The 16,917-nt window shown below is 45.0% G+C and overlaps 1 protein-coding gene across 1 annotated transcript in view; it reads right to left on the reverse strand.

Annotated features, from left to right (window-relative positions):
- SLC2A13 (solute carrier family 2 member 13) overlaps positions 1 to 16,917 on the reverse strand; it is a 94,006-nt gene that overhangs the window by 57,351 nt on the left and 19,738 nt on the right. Inside the window, exons 2-3 of the mRNA XM_058189536.1 lie at positions 11,567 to 11,726; positions 8,511 to 8,719 (exon numbers count right to left, since the gene is read on the reverse strand). Coding sequence (XP_058045519.1) covers positions 8,511 to 8,719; positions 11,567 to 11,726 — 369 coding nt within the window. The remainder of the gene's footprint in view (positions 1 to 8,510; positions 8,720 to 11,566; positions 11,727 to 16,917) is intronic.

Here is a 16,917-nt window from a genome sequence, read left to right on the forward strand (position 1 = left end):
CTCCAGGCTTGGGAGCTGTTGACTCTCGATCTGAGGGCTGACAGACGGCCCAGGCTCCGCCGCTATCTCTTTCTCTGCCAGCTCCATTTCCTCTTCCCCCTCGGAGCTCTCAGGTTGCCTGGATGCTGACCCCGACTCCCACGCCTTCTCCTCATCTGATTTGTCTGCTTGAAGGGCTGGCGGCCGACAGGCCACAACAATGACTTATGACCATTTTTCACAACTTATGACCTTTATAGCACCCCATGCTCATGGGATCAAAATCTGAATAATTGGCCAAGTGCCTTATATTTATGACTTGTAATTCAGCGGCCCACATAATCTATGCTTTCTCCTGGAATATTTTTTTTTTTAAATCTCATTTTAAAATCTAGATCTAGATCTAAGTTCTAAATTTCCATGAGAAAACTGACCCCAATTGAGCCCAAAATTTCTCCTGTTAAGCAGGTTAGTTGTTAAGTGAGCTTTGGCCCATTTTACGACCTTTCTTGCCACCTTTGCTAAGTTAATCACTGCAGTTAATAACAAAGAATCCGGCTTCCACCCCATGGACTTTGCTCATCAGGAGGTCACAAAAGGGGATCGCGTGACCTCGGGTCACCGCAACTTTCCTGAGTCACTTGCCAAGTATCTGAATTTTGATCGTGTGACTATTTATTTATTTATTTATTTATTGTATTTTTATACTGCCCTTCTCCGAAGACTCAGGGCGGTGTACAGCAAAATAAAACATAAAATATCAAAAGATTTAAAATACAATATTCATTTAAAAATCTGATTCAATACGCTGAAAATTTACCATGGGGATGCTGCAGCGGTCGTAAGTGAAAAATAGTCACAAGTGAATTTTTTTTAGTATCGTCGTAACTTCAAACGGCCACTAAACAAACTGTTGTAAGTCAAGGACGAACTCTATTAGATCAGGGTGGACACAACCTGACAACTTTCAAAACTGAAGTTTTAAAAAGCTTTCTGCAAGCAATTCAGGAATATGAATTGCTTCCTTTTTTTTTTAGCAGATAGTCAGAAAAGAGGGAAGGCAGGAGAGGGAGAGAGGGAGGGAGGAAAGGAAAGGAGGAGAAGACAGGACAAAGGGACTGTCAAAGGAAACAAATCTATTTTTGAGCTGTGAAAATTGCTCCAATCTCAAGAAAGGACTTGAAACAAAACACTCTGGCTTTGTTCCAAGTTTCACAGGGACACACTTAAAGCAGCATTGTTCCAAACACTCCATAAGTCTTAAGCCATGTGTTGCCTCATTATTTTATACATCTTGGTTGGATTGGTTTTTAAAAATATATTTTCCAGAAGAACCAGTAAATTAGCAGGAGTCAGGGAGCAGCAGAATAACAGGATTGGAAGGGACCTTGGAGGTCTTCTAGTCCAACCCCTCTGCTTAGGCAGGAGACCCTATACCATTCCAGTCTCTTCTTAAAAACCTCCAGTGTTAGAGAACCCAAAATTTCTGGAGGAAAGTCATTCCACTGATTACCGTATATACTCGAGTATAAGCCGAGTTTTTCAGCACGTTTTTTGTGCTGAAAAGCGCCCCCTCGGCTTATACTCGAGCCAAGCCGTTCAGCCCTTCCTCTTGCAGCGAGTCCTTTCTACCGCAGGCAGCTAGCTCTCGTTAGTGCGCGCATGCGCATTTATTCCTATGTGGACACACGCCAAGACACCCCCTCACGCACAATTACCCGCGTTAGTTATAATTGTTGACAGCGTTGACAGAGAGGGCACGAGGGAGAGGCGAGGCAAGGCAAGGGACCCCGATCAAGAGTTATAATTGTTGACAAATACACACGCAGGGAGCGAAGAGTGAAACCTCCCGGTTTCAAGCGAAGGAAGGAGGCGCCTGGCTACACACCCGCCTTCAAAGAAATAGCTGGCATTCATGGGCGGACGGGCGCAGACACACACACACACACACACACACACACACACACACACACGCCGCCTCCTAAATTCATTTCCCCACCCCACCCCACCCCTTTTTCTTGGCTGCTTCTTTTCTCCTCCCCGGCGCCGCAGAGGCCGCCTAGGGCTCTCCTTACCCAGCCCGTGCAAGTGCGGTCAGCTGCCAAATCGACGCTTCCTCTCCTCCCACTGAGGAGGTTTCAAGCTCTGGATTTAAAATCCAACCGAAAGGGGACGCGGGGGCTACAAACAAGACAGGGGAGGGGAGGGGAGGGGGGAAGGGGAAAGGGACGGAGGGAGGGAGGGGAGGTCGAGGGGAAGCGCAAGAAACTTGTCAGGTAAAACTCAACAGGCAAGGCGGAAAAAACAGGGAACTGGGAAAACGCCCAACTAGGGAGAAAAGGAAGGTGGTGTTTTTTAAAAACAAAAGTCCCAAACCCAGCGACGGAACCTTTTTCAAAACCGCTGCCGAGCCGAGAAGTGACGGACGGATGGACGGCCGACTCATGAGGCCAGAAGGTAGCCCAGCCGCCTCGCCAGGCTTTTCTCAGTTACTGCGGCCCCGCCTCCTCCCTTCCAGAAGCGGTTTAGCAGGGCTGCTTTGGAAGAGCCTTAAACGAGCCCGCCCTCAGCCACCCTCCCTTCCCTTCCTTCGGGCCTCCAGCTCCAGCAGCAGTCTATCCCGTGGACGAACGCCTCCTGCTTTGCCTTCCTGAGCCTAGCCGGCCCCGCCTCCTCCCTCCAGAGCGGTTCAGCAGGGCTGCTTTGGAAGAGCCTTAAACGAGCCCGTCCTCAGCCACCCTCCCTTCCCTTCCTTCGAGCCTCCAGCTCCAGCAGCAGTCTATCCCGGTAAGAATCCGCCTGCCTACCTTCCCGGAGACTGGCCGGCCCGATCTCCTCCCTTCTCTAGCGGGCAGGTGTCTAGGGCTAAAGAACCTTGAGCTCCACCACCCCTCTCCCTTCCCTTCCTTCGAGCCTCCAGCTCCAGCAGCAGTCTATCCCGTGGATCCCAGCAGTCTATCCCGTGGACGAACGCCTGCTTTGCCTTCCCGGAGCCTAGCCGCCCCGCCTCCTCCCTCCGTAGCGGCTCAGCTGGGCTGCGAGCCCCGCCTCGGTCGCCTTCGCCTGCCCTTTGCTGGCCTCGCCTGGGCAGGGCTGGGCAGAGCCGGTGACATCACCTCCACCGCCCACCGTTGCCGCCCGCCGCCCGCCGCCGCCCGCCGCCCGCCTCCTCCCTCCGCCTCCTCCCTCCGCCTCCTCCAGCAGCCAGCAGCGTGGCCGGGCGCCGGGCGCTGCAGGGCCGGGCTGGCGACGGCCTCCTGGCGGCAGCAACGGCGGCGGCAGCAGCATCAACAGCACCAGCAGCACCAGCGGCTCCCGCAGCAGCCCCGCAGCCGCCTCCTTCCCCGGGCGCCACCTGCATGAGCCACCGCAGGCGACAAGCCGCCCATCAGCATCCAGGAGCACATGGCCATCGACGCCTGCCCAGGTCCCATCCGCCCCATCAAGCAGATCTCCGACTACTTCCCGCTTCCCCGCTGCCTCCCCGCCGCTTTGCTCAGCCGGAGCCTCCTCTCTCTCTCTCTCTCTCACACACACACACACACACAGAGACTTCTAAAGTGGGTTTAATGATATTAGAGACCCTTATTGCCCTGCCAAAAAAAAAAAAGAGCCACCCCAACGCCTATGAAAATTAACCTTCTCTTCCAAGAGACACTGTGCAGGGTATTTTCACTGTTGGTGTGCATACAGGCTTAGATTTGTGCTGGGTTCTTAGTACTTAGAGCACTGACCTTCAGAGGCACCCTGGTCCCTTGGAAGCTAAAGGAGGACTCATTTTCATGCTTGCAGTGTTCAATTTGGGAAGGGCATCCAAAGAAGTGGTAGATCCTTGTGTGTCCAATCACACTTAGCCAATAAAAATTCTATTCTATTCTATTCTATTCTATTCTATTCTATTCTATTCTATTCTATTCACTCATTCATTCATTCATTCATTCCTTGTGTGTCCAATCACACTTGGCCAATAAAAATTCTATTCTATTCTATTCTATTCTATTCTATTCTATTCTATTCTATTCACTCACTCATTCATTCATTCATTCATTCCTTGTGTGTCCAATCACACTTGGCCAATAAAAATTCTATTCTATTCTATTCTATTCTATTCTATTCTATTCTATTCTATTCTATTCTATTCTATTCTATTCATTTTATTTTGTCAAATACATATTAAATAATTATATAAATATAAGCATGAATTGAATACATAAAAGGAATACAACTAAAGGGAACATTAGGACAGGGACGGTAGGCACGCTGGTGCTCTTATGCACGCCTTACAGACCTCTTAGGAATGGGGTGAGGTCAATACTAGATAGTCTTTGGTTAAGGCTTTGGGGATTTTGGGAAGAGACCACAGAGTCAGGTAGCACATTCCAGGCATTAACAACTCTGTTACTGAAGTCACATTTTCTGCAATCTAGATTGGAGAGGTTCACTTTTAAGTTTGAATCTATTGTGTTCTCGTGTATTGTTGTGGTTGAAGCTGAAGTAGTCATTGATAGGAAGTACATTGTAGCAGATAATTTTATGAGCTATGCTCAGGTCATACCAAAGGCGGCGTAGTTCTAAATTTTCTAAAGCTGGGAATCCTCCTTCCCCCTTTTGCACTTTTATTGTTTTTCGTTCAAATAAATATTCATGTTATTTTACTTGGCTCTATCTTTATTTTTTACATTGACCAGTAGCTGCCTCATTTCCCACCCTCGGCTTATACTCGAGTCAATAGTTTTTCCCAGTTTTTGTGGTAAAATTAGGTACCTCGGCTTATATTCGGGTCGGCTTATACTCGAGTATATACGGTAATTGTTCTCACTGTCAGGAAATTTCCCCATAGTTCCTTAGTCACAAATGCCACATTTGATGACTTGATCTCTGAAGTTATGTTAATTCAACAGAAAGATTGTGTGTGTATGTGTGTGTGTGTACATATGTATATATATGTAGGTCTTTGGTTATTCGGGTTTTCTCCCGCGTAAAATTGGAAGTGTCTTGGCGACGTTTTGACGAAGTCTTATTCGTCATCTTCAGGCTGGTGTTTCGACGTTTCGACGAATAAGACTTCGTCGAAACGTCGCCAAGACACTTCCAATTTTACGCGGGAGAAAACCCGAATAACCAAAGACCTACATACAAACATCCGCGAAAACCTCAGAAAACATGTATGTGTATATGTGTGTGTGTGTGTGTGTGTGTGTGTGTGTGTGTATATGGGGTGTGTGTGTGTATATATATATATATATATGGAGAGAGAGAGAGAGACAGAGAGAGAGAGAGGGACTTTGTATGTATGTATGTTCCAGCATAACTCTGGAATGCCTTGAGCAATTTCAACCAAACTTGGTACACAGATGATTTACCCTCTGGAAACAAATACTTGGGGTTGGGGTGGGGGGGGGTAAGACACCCCTAGGGGTGTGTGTGTGTGTGTGTGTGTGTGTGTGTATTCCAGCATAACTCTGGAACACCTCAAGCAATTTCAGGATTGGGATAAAGAAATACCCGGGCAATGCCGGGTTATCAGCTAGTTGCATATAAAAACCAGCAGATTCTGATAATTCCTGCTGCATTCACAAGTCAATCAAAGACATCACTTGATGAAGCTTCAGTTTCCAACTCCTAAGCCTGCATGGTTTTATATATAAAGTACAGAATATAGAATAACAGAGTTGGAGGGGACCTTAAAGGTCTTCTAGTCCAATCCCCTTGCTCAAGCAGGAAACCCTATACCATTTCAGACAAGGGGATATCCAGTCTCTTCTTTAAACCCTCCAGTGATGCATCTACAGCTTTTGAAGGCGAGTTGATTAATTGGTCTCCCTGTCAGGAAATTTATCCAGAACATAATTATGTGTGTTAAAATTTCCTACCACTATATTGCCATATTTTAGCTCATTACTGAATTTCTTTTTCTAATGAAAGTTCAAAATATCTGCTTATGGTATATTACAAATTAGGGGCACTTTTTAAAAATCTTTGAAGCAGAAATATATCCGGGGGGGGGGGGGAATGGTCATTTTTACTATTTTAATTAGCTGTCCTTTTTCCAAGACTGTACTTAGATATCAATATTTTCTTACTTCTTTTCATGTTACAAATGTTAAGGCCAGTGGGGAAAACGGAATCCTGTTGTCATAGCAACGGAAGATAAATACGAGGAAGCCATAGCACCTTTGAAGCAAAATGTGAATAAAACTATTTTACCCAGGAAGCTGTAAAACGATGTATTATGAATTTGTTTTGCTAGCACATCAAAGTCCTTTTGAACCCCGACTGCTTTTTTTCAAAAGGCAACTGGCTTTTTGTTTTTACCTTGAAGAGGTTTCGCTTCTCATCCAAGAAGCTTCTTCAGTTCTGATAGAACTTCTCATAGAACTGAAGAAGCTTCTTCAGTGAGAAGTGAAACCTCTTCAAGGAAAAACAAAGGAAGTCCAGTTGCCATTTGAAAAAACAATTTTGGGACAACCATGACCTGGAAGATTGAGAATCTCATATGTGCTTTATAAGTTGTTGTTGTTTTTTAAGTGTGGTATTAAACGGGTAACTTTATAGCTAGAGATTATAAAAAGATTCTGAAGGCTCCTCAGATTTAAATAATCCAGTAGCCTTTTGACAAAAACACCTTTGGGATAACCGTGACCTGGATAACTGAGACTCTCCACAAATATTTGAATATATGAACATTATCTAATTATTCACTAATAACTGATCTCAAAATATACAGCCTCTAATTTACAAGCTACATCTTTACGAAAAGAAGTTTTTCCAAGGTGAATTGCAAAGCGGCAAATGCTATCACACAGATTTATGTCGCGGGTAATTTAATGTTCACCGGCAGACATAAATTGCAAGCAAAAGTACACAGAGCTTTGAGAATTTCGAATTCCTAAAGAATGCTCTGCTGCTACTCAGACATTACTCCTCATCTGTGTACTGTCAACTCTGCAGCTGTTCTAAGATTTATGCACTTCTTAAGCTGTCTTACAGAGGAAAGAACTCTGCAAACAAGAACAACGATTTGATTATTGAGAAAAAGGTGAGCATGGATGCTAACAACTTACATAATTTGCATGAATATGGACATCCAGTGAATCCTAATTTTAAATAAACAATGTGGCTGCCTGGCTGGCTGAATCTAAAATATTTAAGTCTTCGTTAGCCTTTTCAAAGATTATGAAAGATGCACAGCTTTAGAAATAATTTACATTTCTAAATGACAAACAGGTCATTTGCATTCTTTTGGTTTGAAAAAAGGGTCGAAGAGGCCATCTGTGTCCAAATTGAACAGCCCACTCTCAACAGAGGGGGAAGGATACAACATCATCTATCTCCAATCTACAACACTGGTCCTTTCAGCAGTTCCAAGATGGCTCCACACCCATTTGCACCCTGAGGACACAGACAAACCTCCAAGTAGCCTCAATGACCCTCTTAAAAGGATGCAAATGACCAGCTGTCCAAAAGGAGTATAAATCCTTCCGTTCCCCACCATCCAGGCAGAGTGGCAGGCCTGAAGATCCAATGCAAAAGATGGCTTCCAGATAGAGTTGAAGAAGCTTCTTGGATGAGAAGTGAAACCGGGGTGAAATGCTCCTGGTTCGGACCAGGTAGCCCGATCCGGTAGCGATGGTGGCAGGTGGTTCGGAGAACTGGTATCAAAAATCCCTGCCTCCCCCACATGCCCAGCTGAGCCGCGCGATCATCAGAGGTTGTTTTTTTTTTTAACTTTTAAAAGCATTTTTTCTTCGGCTGAAAAAATGCTTTTCAAAGTAAAAAAAAGAGGCTCTGATGATCACGTGGCTCAGCTGGGATCGTCAGAGCCTTTTAAAAGCATTTTTTTCTACAACCTCAAAGAGGTTATTAAAAAAAATGCTTTTAAAAGGCTCTGACGATCCCAGCTGAGTTGCCTGATCGTCAGAGCCTTCGGCAGAAAAAATGCTTTTCAAAGTTAAAAAAAAAAGCCTCTGATGATCGCGCAACTCAGCTGGGATCGTCAGAGCCTTTTAAAAGCATTTTTTAACAACCTCTTCGGCCGAAGAGGTTGTAGAAAAAATGCTTTTAAAAGTTAAAAAAAAAAGCCTCTGATGATCGCGCAACTCAGCTGGGATCGTCAGAGCCTTTTAAAAGCATTTTTTAACAACCTCTTCGGCCAAAGAGGTTGTAGAAAAAAATGCTTTTAAAAGTTAAAAAAAAAAGTTGGCCATGCCCACCCAGTCACACCCACAGAACCAGTAGTAACAAATTTTACATTTCACCACTGAGCAAAACGTCTTCAAAGATAAACCAGAAACTTCAGTTAATTCTTGAAAAAAAAAAAAAAAAAGCAAGCACATTTGGGACAACCGTGACCCGCATGACTGAGAATCTTCACAGACATTTAAGAAAACAACCGTTTTTTACAGGCAAATCAAGCAGGTGCAATTCCACTTAAAACGGCGGTGCCAAAGCAACTTATTAAAATTCTGTTGTAGTTAAGTCGCGGCCTGTGGCTAACCGTACGCAAAAGGACGAGAAAAATTCGAGCCTACCTGCCCCAACTTCTTTTTCTTCCTCGTCAATGTTATTCTTGATGCTGTCGTATTCGTCGTCTATTGTTTGATTGCCCCGCATCCGTGAGAGAATTCGCCGTGCTTTTTGAGTCTGTCCTTTCTGGATAAGCCAGCGGGGGCTTTCGGGAAGGAAAAGGAAACCGACGAATTGTACGACAGCGGGAACTGCTGACAGACCCAGCATATACCTGCAGGGAGAGACATAAAATTACAGATGTTTTTTTCATAGGGGCTTATTAACGGTCTCTTCCTAGAACAGGGGTGTCAAACTCAAGGCCCGTGAGCCAGATTCGGCCCGCGATGTTGTCAGATCTGGCCCGCGGGGCCTGTTGTGGTCCATCAGCAGCTTACAGAGCTGGCAATGGAGCCGGATAGCGATGAGGCTGAAGTGGGGCCAGGGCCATCGGGAAGCGAGGTGTGGACTCCAGAGCCTCCAGAGACTGATAGTAGTGAGGCAGAGGAACAGGAGGAGCCTGTTCCTAATGCACACATGAGAAGAGCTGCCAGAAGGCAAGAACAGCTCAAGCAGAGAGGACAACTCAGGAGTAAGGCCAAGAGATGACTGGCCCCTTCCATAAGGCTTAAAACAAACCAGTAACAGTGTTTGGGCTTTGCCGAAAAACAAAGAAGTTGATAGCTTCGTCTTCTGCTTTGTCTACGTCTTGCCTTTAGTTTTTGTGACTTCTGAACGTTTGCCAAGAAAGGCCTTTGGCAGTTTGCCTAATTGGACTAAGGTTTGTGAGATAACTGAGGAATTTGTGTTGGGAGGCATTTGTTTTAATTTGACTTGAACGAAGTTGGGGATGAAGTAATTCTCAGCTGTTCAAATAAAGTTTTTTTTTTCCCCACGGACTGAGTTTCTTACTATCTACTTGGGCCTGGGTCACAACAGGGCCGTCCTGGTCTACCCAATGCAAAGAGGAAATATATCAGCAGTTTGGGCAGTGGCGTCAAACTGGCCACGGCCACCCAGTTGTCCACACCTGCCCGGTCGGCCATGCCCCCCCCGGTTCCCCCGAACTCAACCACAGCTCTGATGTGGCCCTCAATGAAATTGAGTTTAATACCCCTGTCCTAGAGGAACAGCAAAAGTTTAAGGTTTTGGATATTTTTTCAAGGGAGTCCCTATGGCAGTGATGGCTAACTTTTTTGCCATCATATGCCAAAAATGGGGGGAGTGCGGGGAGATCACGCATGCACATGCCCACACCCATAATTCAATGCGCCCCACCCCCCGCGCATGCGGTCATGAATCACCCCCCCCGCTTTTAGCACGCGATGGCATGGTGGGCCCGGTAGGCCTGTTTTACGGTCTCCCCAGGCTCCAGAGGCTTTCTAGGAGCCTGGGGAGGGTGAAAAGGGCCTTCCCCAGCCCCCCGGAGGCCCTCCAGAGGCCGGAAACAGCCCGTTTCCCAACTTCCGGTGGCCCAGAAGGCCCAAAAATCAGCTGGGCGGTGAACGCATATGTGCTGGAGCTGAGCTAGGGCAATGCTCGTGTGCCCACAGATATGGCTCCGCATGCCACCTGTGACACGCGTGCCATAGGTTCGCCATCACGGCCCTATGGGTACCCTGTTTCCCTGAAAATAGGACCCAACCGGAAAATAAGTCCTAGCATGATTTTTCAGGATGCTCATGTTATAAGCCCTACCCCCAAAACAAGCCCCACTTAAGCTTGTCAGCCAGATGGGTGCATTTAGTACCATATTCACCCAAAAATAAGACCTAAAAAAACCAGAGAATCTGCCCTAATGCGTCTTTTTGGAGCAAACATTAATATAAGACCCGGTCTTATTTTTGGGAAAACATGGTTCTCTTTGCTGACGATGTTAAACTATTTAACACCACCAACAATACTACTACCCTTCAAAGAGACCTTGACTTTGTATCCGATTGGTCTAAAACTTGGCAACTTCAAATATCAACCAGCAAATGCTCAGTCTTACATATTGGAAAAAAGAACCCAAACACTAAGTACAAGCTTGATGGACATTACCTTACTGATGACCCCCACCCTGTCAAAGACCTTGGAATTTTCATATCAAATGTTCTAAGTGCCATAGCCCATTGCAACTACATAGCAAAAAAGGCTCTAAGAGTTGTAAACCTAATTTTGCGTAGCTTCTTTTCCAAAAACACTACACTACTAACCAGAGCATACAAAACATTTGCAAGACCCATTCTTGAATACAGCTCACCTGTCTGGAACCCATACCACATCTCTGACATTAATACAATTGAACGAGTCCAGAAATATTTTACAAGAAGGGTCCTCCGCTCCTCTGTAAACAACAAAATACCTTATACCACCAGACTTGAAATCCTGGGATTAGAAAACTTAGAACTCCGCCGACTCAGATATGACCTGTGTTTAACACACAGAATCATCTATTGCAATGTCCTTCCTGTTAAAGACTACTTCAGCTTCAATTGCAATAATACAAGAGCAAACAATAGATTCAAACTTAATGTTAACCGCTTCAATCTTGATTGCAGAAAATATGACTTCTGTAACAGAGTTGTTAACACTTGGAACACACTACCTGACTCTGTGGTCTCTTCTCAAACTCCCAAAAGCTTTAACCAAAAACTGTCTACCATTGACCTCACCCCATTCCTAAGAGGACTATAAGGGGCAGGCATAAGTGCACAAAAGTGCCTACCATTCCTGTCCTATTGTTTTCTTTATTATATGTGCTTATATATAATGTTGTGACTAAATGAATGAATGAATGAATGAATGAATGAATGAATGAATGAATGAATAAATAAATAAATAAATAAATAAATAAATAAATAAATAAATAAATAAATAAATAAATAAATAAATAAATAAATGGTAGATCTCAACTGACAACCACAACCGAGCCCAAAACTTCTGTGGTTATGCGAGGCAGTTGTTAAATGAATTTTGCCCCATTTTACGACATACAGGTGCTGTAAACAAAATTTATTTCAGGAGTGTGACAGCGAAAAGGAGGGGTTGTGATTACATTTTAAAATAATAATTAAAATAAAATAGAATTCATACCAACCTCCATCCGCCCTTGGGAAGGTAGCTGAAGGCGCCGTCTACAACACTGGCAAAGAACTGCCCACCTGTGATGAAAAGTGTATTTATAGTCACTAAACGGCCTCGCAGGTGAGGTGGGGCCACTTCTGCAATGTAGACAGGGACCGTCATGGAAGCAATGCCTGCAAGAGATAAACCGTAATCATTAAAATTGTTATCAGTGATTTAATTTATCAACATTACTATGAAATTTACCATATTTTTCAGAGTATAAGACGGTCCGGAGTTTAAGACGCACATTAGTTTTTGGGGAGGAAAACAAGGGGGGAAAAAAAGTCCGCCTCTGCCCACCAGCATCCATCGGTATTCATCCGGCTAGCGACCTTGCAGCAAACAGCCTGGTGACAGCTTCAGCACGAGCAGCTGATTGGCGGTTGGATTGGCCTCTCAGAATACCGCCAATAGCTGTTCCAGGCTGTGGGGATCACCACAGCCCATTGCCACCTCACATGTCACATTTCTGGCCTCCACGCACTCCATTTTAGATCCATTCCAGGCTGTCAGGATCGCCACAGCACAACACCGCTAATCGCTGCCTCTGCGCGTCACGTTTTTGGCCCGTTCCAGGCAGCGGGGGGATCACCTTCCAATTCCCGGTGCCTGGAACCGGTCAAAAACACGATGCATGGAGGCGGCAATGCGCTGTGGTGATCCCCGCAGCCTGGAACAGGTCTAAAATGGGGCGTGCGGAGGCCAAAAACGTGATGCACGGAGGCCGAAAACGTGATGCGCTGAGGCCAAAAACGGCTGAAGGGTGGGGGCCGGTGGGTGGGCGGGGCTTCAGCAACATTCGCTGTATAAGACGCCCAGACATTTCCACCCACTTTTTTTGGGGGGGAGTGCATCTTACATTCCGAAAAATACAATAAGTTCAACATTTTAAATCACAGGCACGTAAGGTCGCCTAAGAACCTTGGCATGATTGCAGGACGTTGGGAAGGCATGTAGAAACGATAATACAGGTAGTCCTCGACTTACAACAGTACATTTAGTGGCCGTTCAAAGTTGCAACAGCACTGGAAAATGTGACTTATGACTGTTTTTCACAGTTACCACCTTTGCAACATCCCCAGGATGATGGGATCAGCAGTCAAACGCTTCCGCAACGGGTTCATATTTATGACCCTTGCTGTGTCCCAAGATCATGTGATCCCCTTTCGCGACCTTCTGACAAGCAAAGTGAATGGGGAAGCCAGATTCACTTAACAACCAGGTTACTCACTGATCAGCTGCAGTGATTCACTTAAATATGATAAGATAAGCCATCAAATGGGGCAAAACTCACTTAACAGACGTCTCCTTCACAACAGAAATGTTGGGCTCAATTGCGGTCGTAAGTCGAGGACATACTTTAGAAAAGCATTAAAATTCCACGCCTGTTAATTTCAACCTGGTACTCACAGCTCTAAATATTCATTTCTGCCTGGGAAGGTAAACATTTCACGTTTTGAATCATATACAATTTCAATCTTCTTTTGATGATGAAAAACCAATTTTGAGTATGCTAAACTGCAGAAGAAGGAGGAGGAGGAGGAATCGAATCGAATAGAATAAGGAAGAGGAAGAGGAATAGAATAGGAGGAGGAAGAGGAGGAGGAAAGAAAAAACAAGATCTCTCAGTTCCTCACTGCCAACTCTGAATTAAATGGACAACATTAAAAATGTGTGTGACTGACACCTGTCCAAGCATCAAGTAATTAGCTAGTTAGGCTACATTAACTACAGAGGATGCATTTATCGTCAGAATATGTAGATAATCATTAAGTGTTATAATATTTACAACAGAGCCAGTTTGGTCTAGCGGTTAAAGCACCAGGCTAGAAAGCAGGAGACTGCGAGTTCAAGTCCTGCCTTAGCCATCAAATGACTCTGAGCCAATCACCAAGCAACTGAGTTCTAATCCCACCTTACGTAAGAAAGCCAGTTGGATGACTCTGAGCCAATCAGCAAGCGACGGAGAGTTCTAATCCCGCCTTACGCAAGAAAGCCAGTTGGATGACTCTGAGCCAATCACCAAGCGATGGAGAGTTCTAATCCCGCCTTACGCAAGAAAGCCAGTTGGATGACTCTGAGCCAATCACCAAGTGACGGAGAGTTCTAATCCCGCTTTAGGCATGAAAACCAGTTGGATGACTCTGAACCAATCACCAGGAGATGGAAAGTTCTACTCCCGCCTGCTGGGTGACTCTGGACCAGTCCTTCTCCCTCAGCCCAACCCACCTCACAGGGTTGTTGTTGTACGAAAATGAGGAGGAAGGAAGATTTAGTATGTTAGCTTCCTTAACAATAAAGTCAGGGTATTATGCCCAGTTGCTATGTGTTTTTATTTTTGTTTTGCTTTTTACATTTTTATTTGTTTTATTGTATGCTAGAGACGCCTGAAAGAAAGGCAGCTAAGTAAATAAATAAACTTGAATTAGAACAAGCGTAGTGATATGTTCATGAGACTTTAACCCTTCAGCCCTTTCAAAACTGTCAGGTTTAATGCTATTAAAATCAAATTTTACCTTAGCTAAGATGTCCATAAAATGAAAACAAACACTAATCATTAAGGAGCTTAGAGCCCTTATTTTAAGAGTACCCAAATCTTAGATATAAATAAACAGTTTCCAGGTTAAACTGAAACTAACATTAGACTTGCTTTTTAAAAGTAGATTTCTCTGTCCATTATTTTTACCGCTACGCTGCCAACAATCAAATATTTTATTGGTATAAATCGGCACATATAGTTTATCGCCCTCGGTAAGTCATATATGTGAAAATAAACTTTAATCCTTAGAAAATCAGTGCTTGTTCCTATCACTGGAGAAGATCTCAGAACTAGCAATAAAATAAAACATGGTGTTTATAGTTTATTTGCAATTTTAATGACTATGGTGGGGGGTAAAAAAAACCAGCTGTATTATCTGCCCTAACAGCAACCTTTAGACAAATACACACACACACACATACACACAAATGTATACACTTATAAACATAACTGTGTTCAGGGGGATAGTAGACATACTATTTGCTGCCATGGCAACCAATCCTTTCCAAGACCGGTAAGGCAACAGTACAATTTAGCCCGTCAATGACACGTGTCACTTTATAACTCAGCTTCGACAGAATATATTTATATTCCACAACATCATGAAGCGGAGAGATCGAAAAACCACAAATAAGCACGTCTTGTGGGAGAACGTCCTTTAAAAAAAAAAAATAGCATATAAAGATAGAAAACTATCTTACTCCTGCTCGCTGAAATCTTTGCACATAAAATACATTTTTTTGAAGATTTAGTAGGCTGAGACAAATCTATATTTGAAAAGGAGTGAATCGTAACAAACATCTTCCAGCTGTTTTTCAGTCCCAAAAAAACCCTCAAAACTATAGTTAAAATTATTTTCATCTACAACTAATTGCATTTTCTTTTTTTTTCTTCTTTTTTATAAAGTTTTCTATTAGCAACTCAAATTAAAAACAATGGACATGGTTTGACGTCTCTGGTTTTAAACACTGTCATCAAAATTTACCTTACAGATACTACAATTTCCTTAACTTTGTATAAATTATTTTATTATTTATTTTATTTATTTATTTATTTATTTTATTAAATTTTTATACCGCCCTTCTCCCGAAGGACTCAGGGCGGTGTACAGCCAAAGTAAAAACAAAGATATATACAGTTTAAAACAACAATTAAAAAGAGCAAATTTTAAAGGCCGATTATTAAAATTTAAATTAAAAAGTTAAAAAATATTAAAACCCCAATTAAAATACATCACTAATTATGCCAGTCCCGCTTTAATGAATAAATATGTTTTGAGCTCACGACGGAAGGTCCGAAGATCGGGCACTTGACGCAAACCGGGGAAGTTCATTCCAGAGCGTCACTGCCCCACAGAGAAGGCCCTACTCCTGGGGCCGCCAGCCGACACTGTTTGGCGGACGGCACCCTGAGGAGACCCTCTGTGCGAGCGTACGGGTCGGTGGGAGGCAAAGGTAACAGCAGGCGGTCTCGTAAGTACCCGGGTCCTAAGCCATGGAGCGCTTTAAAGATAGTTACCAAAATCTTGAAGCGCACCCGAAAGACCACAGGAAGCCAGTGCAAGCTACGGAGCAGCGATGTCACGTGGGAGCCACGAGCGGCTCCCATTACATCGCAGCCGCATTCTGACTAACTGCAGCCTCCGGTGCACCACAAGGGCAGCCCCATGTAGAGAGCACTGCAATAATCCAGCCTAGACGTAACCAGAGCATGAGTGACCGTGCATAAGGCATCCCGATCAAGGAAGGGACGCGAACCAGGCGAACCTGGTAAAAGGCCCTCCTGGCGACGGCCGCCAGGTGTTCATCAAAAGACAGCCGTCCGTCCAGGAGGACACCCAAGTTGCGAACCACCTCCTTTGGGGCCACTAACTGCTTCAACAGTCAGCTGGGGATGCAGCTGACTGTACCGGGATGCCGGCATCCACAGCCACTCCGTCTTGGAGGGATTGAGCTTGAGTCTGTTTCTCCCCATCCAGACCCGTACAGCTTCCAGGCACCAGGACAGCACTTCGACCGCTTCGTTGGGGTGGTCCGGGGTGGAAAAGTACAGCTGAGTATCATCAGCGTACAGATGATAACTCACCCCGAAACCACTGATGACCTCACCCAGCGGTTCATATAGATGTTGAACAGGGTGGGCGAGAGAATCGACCCCTGAGGCACCCCACAAGTGAGGCGCCTCGAGGACGACCTCTGCCCCTGTCAACACTGCTCATGCATCGTCAGAGAGATAGGAGGAGAACCACCGATAAACGGTGCCCCCACTCCCAATCCCTCCAACCGCGCAGCAGGATACCATGGTCGATGGTATCGAAAGCCGCTGAGAGATCTAATAGGACCAAGGCAGAGGAGCAACCTGTCCCTGGCCCTCCAGAGGTCATCCACCAACGCGACCAAAGCCGCCTCCGTGCTATAACCGGTCGGAAGCCGGACTGGAACGGGTCCAGATAGACAGTTTCCTCCAGGTGCCGGGGAGCTGCCATGCAACCATTTCAACAACCTTCGCCACAAAGCGAAGGTTGGAGACTGGACGATAATTACTCAAAATAGCTGGGTCCAGGAAGGCTTCTTGAGGAGAGGTCTCACCACCGCCTCCTTCAAGGCGCGGGAAAACCCTTCCATCAAAGAAGCATTTATAATCCCTGAGCCAGCCTCGTGTCACTTCCTGAGCAGCCAGCACTAACCAGGAAGGGCACGGGTCCAGTAAACATGTAGTTGCATGTAACCTCCCAGCAACCTGTCCATGTCCTCGGAGCCACAGAATCAAACTCATCCCAAATA

This window comes from Ahaetulla prasina, chromosome 7, assembly GCF_028640845.1.
Source record: "Ahaetulla prasina isolate Xishuangbanna chromosome 7, ASM2864084v1, whole genome shotgun sequence".
Lineage (NCBI taxonomy): Eukaryota > Metazoa > Chordata > Lepidosauria > Squamata > Colubridae > Ahaetulla > Ahaetulla prasina.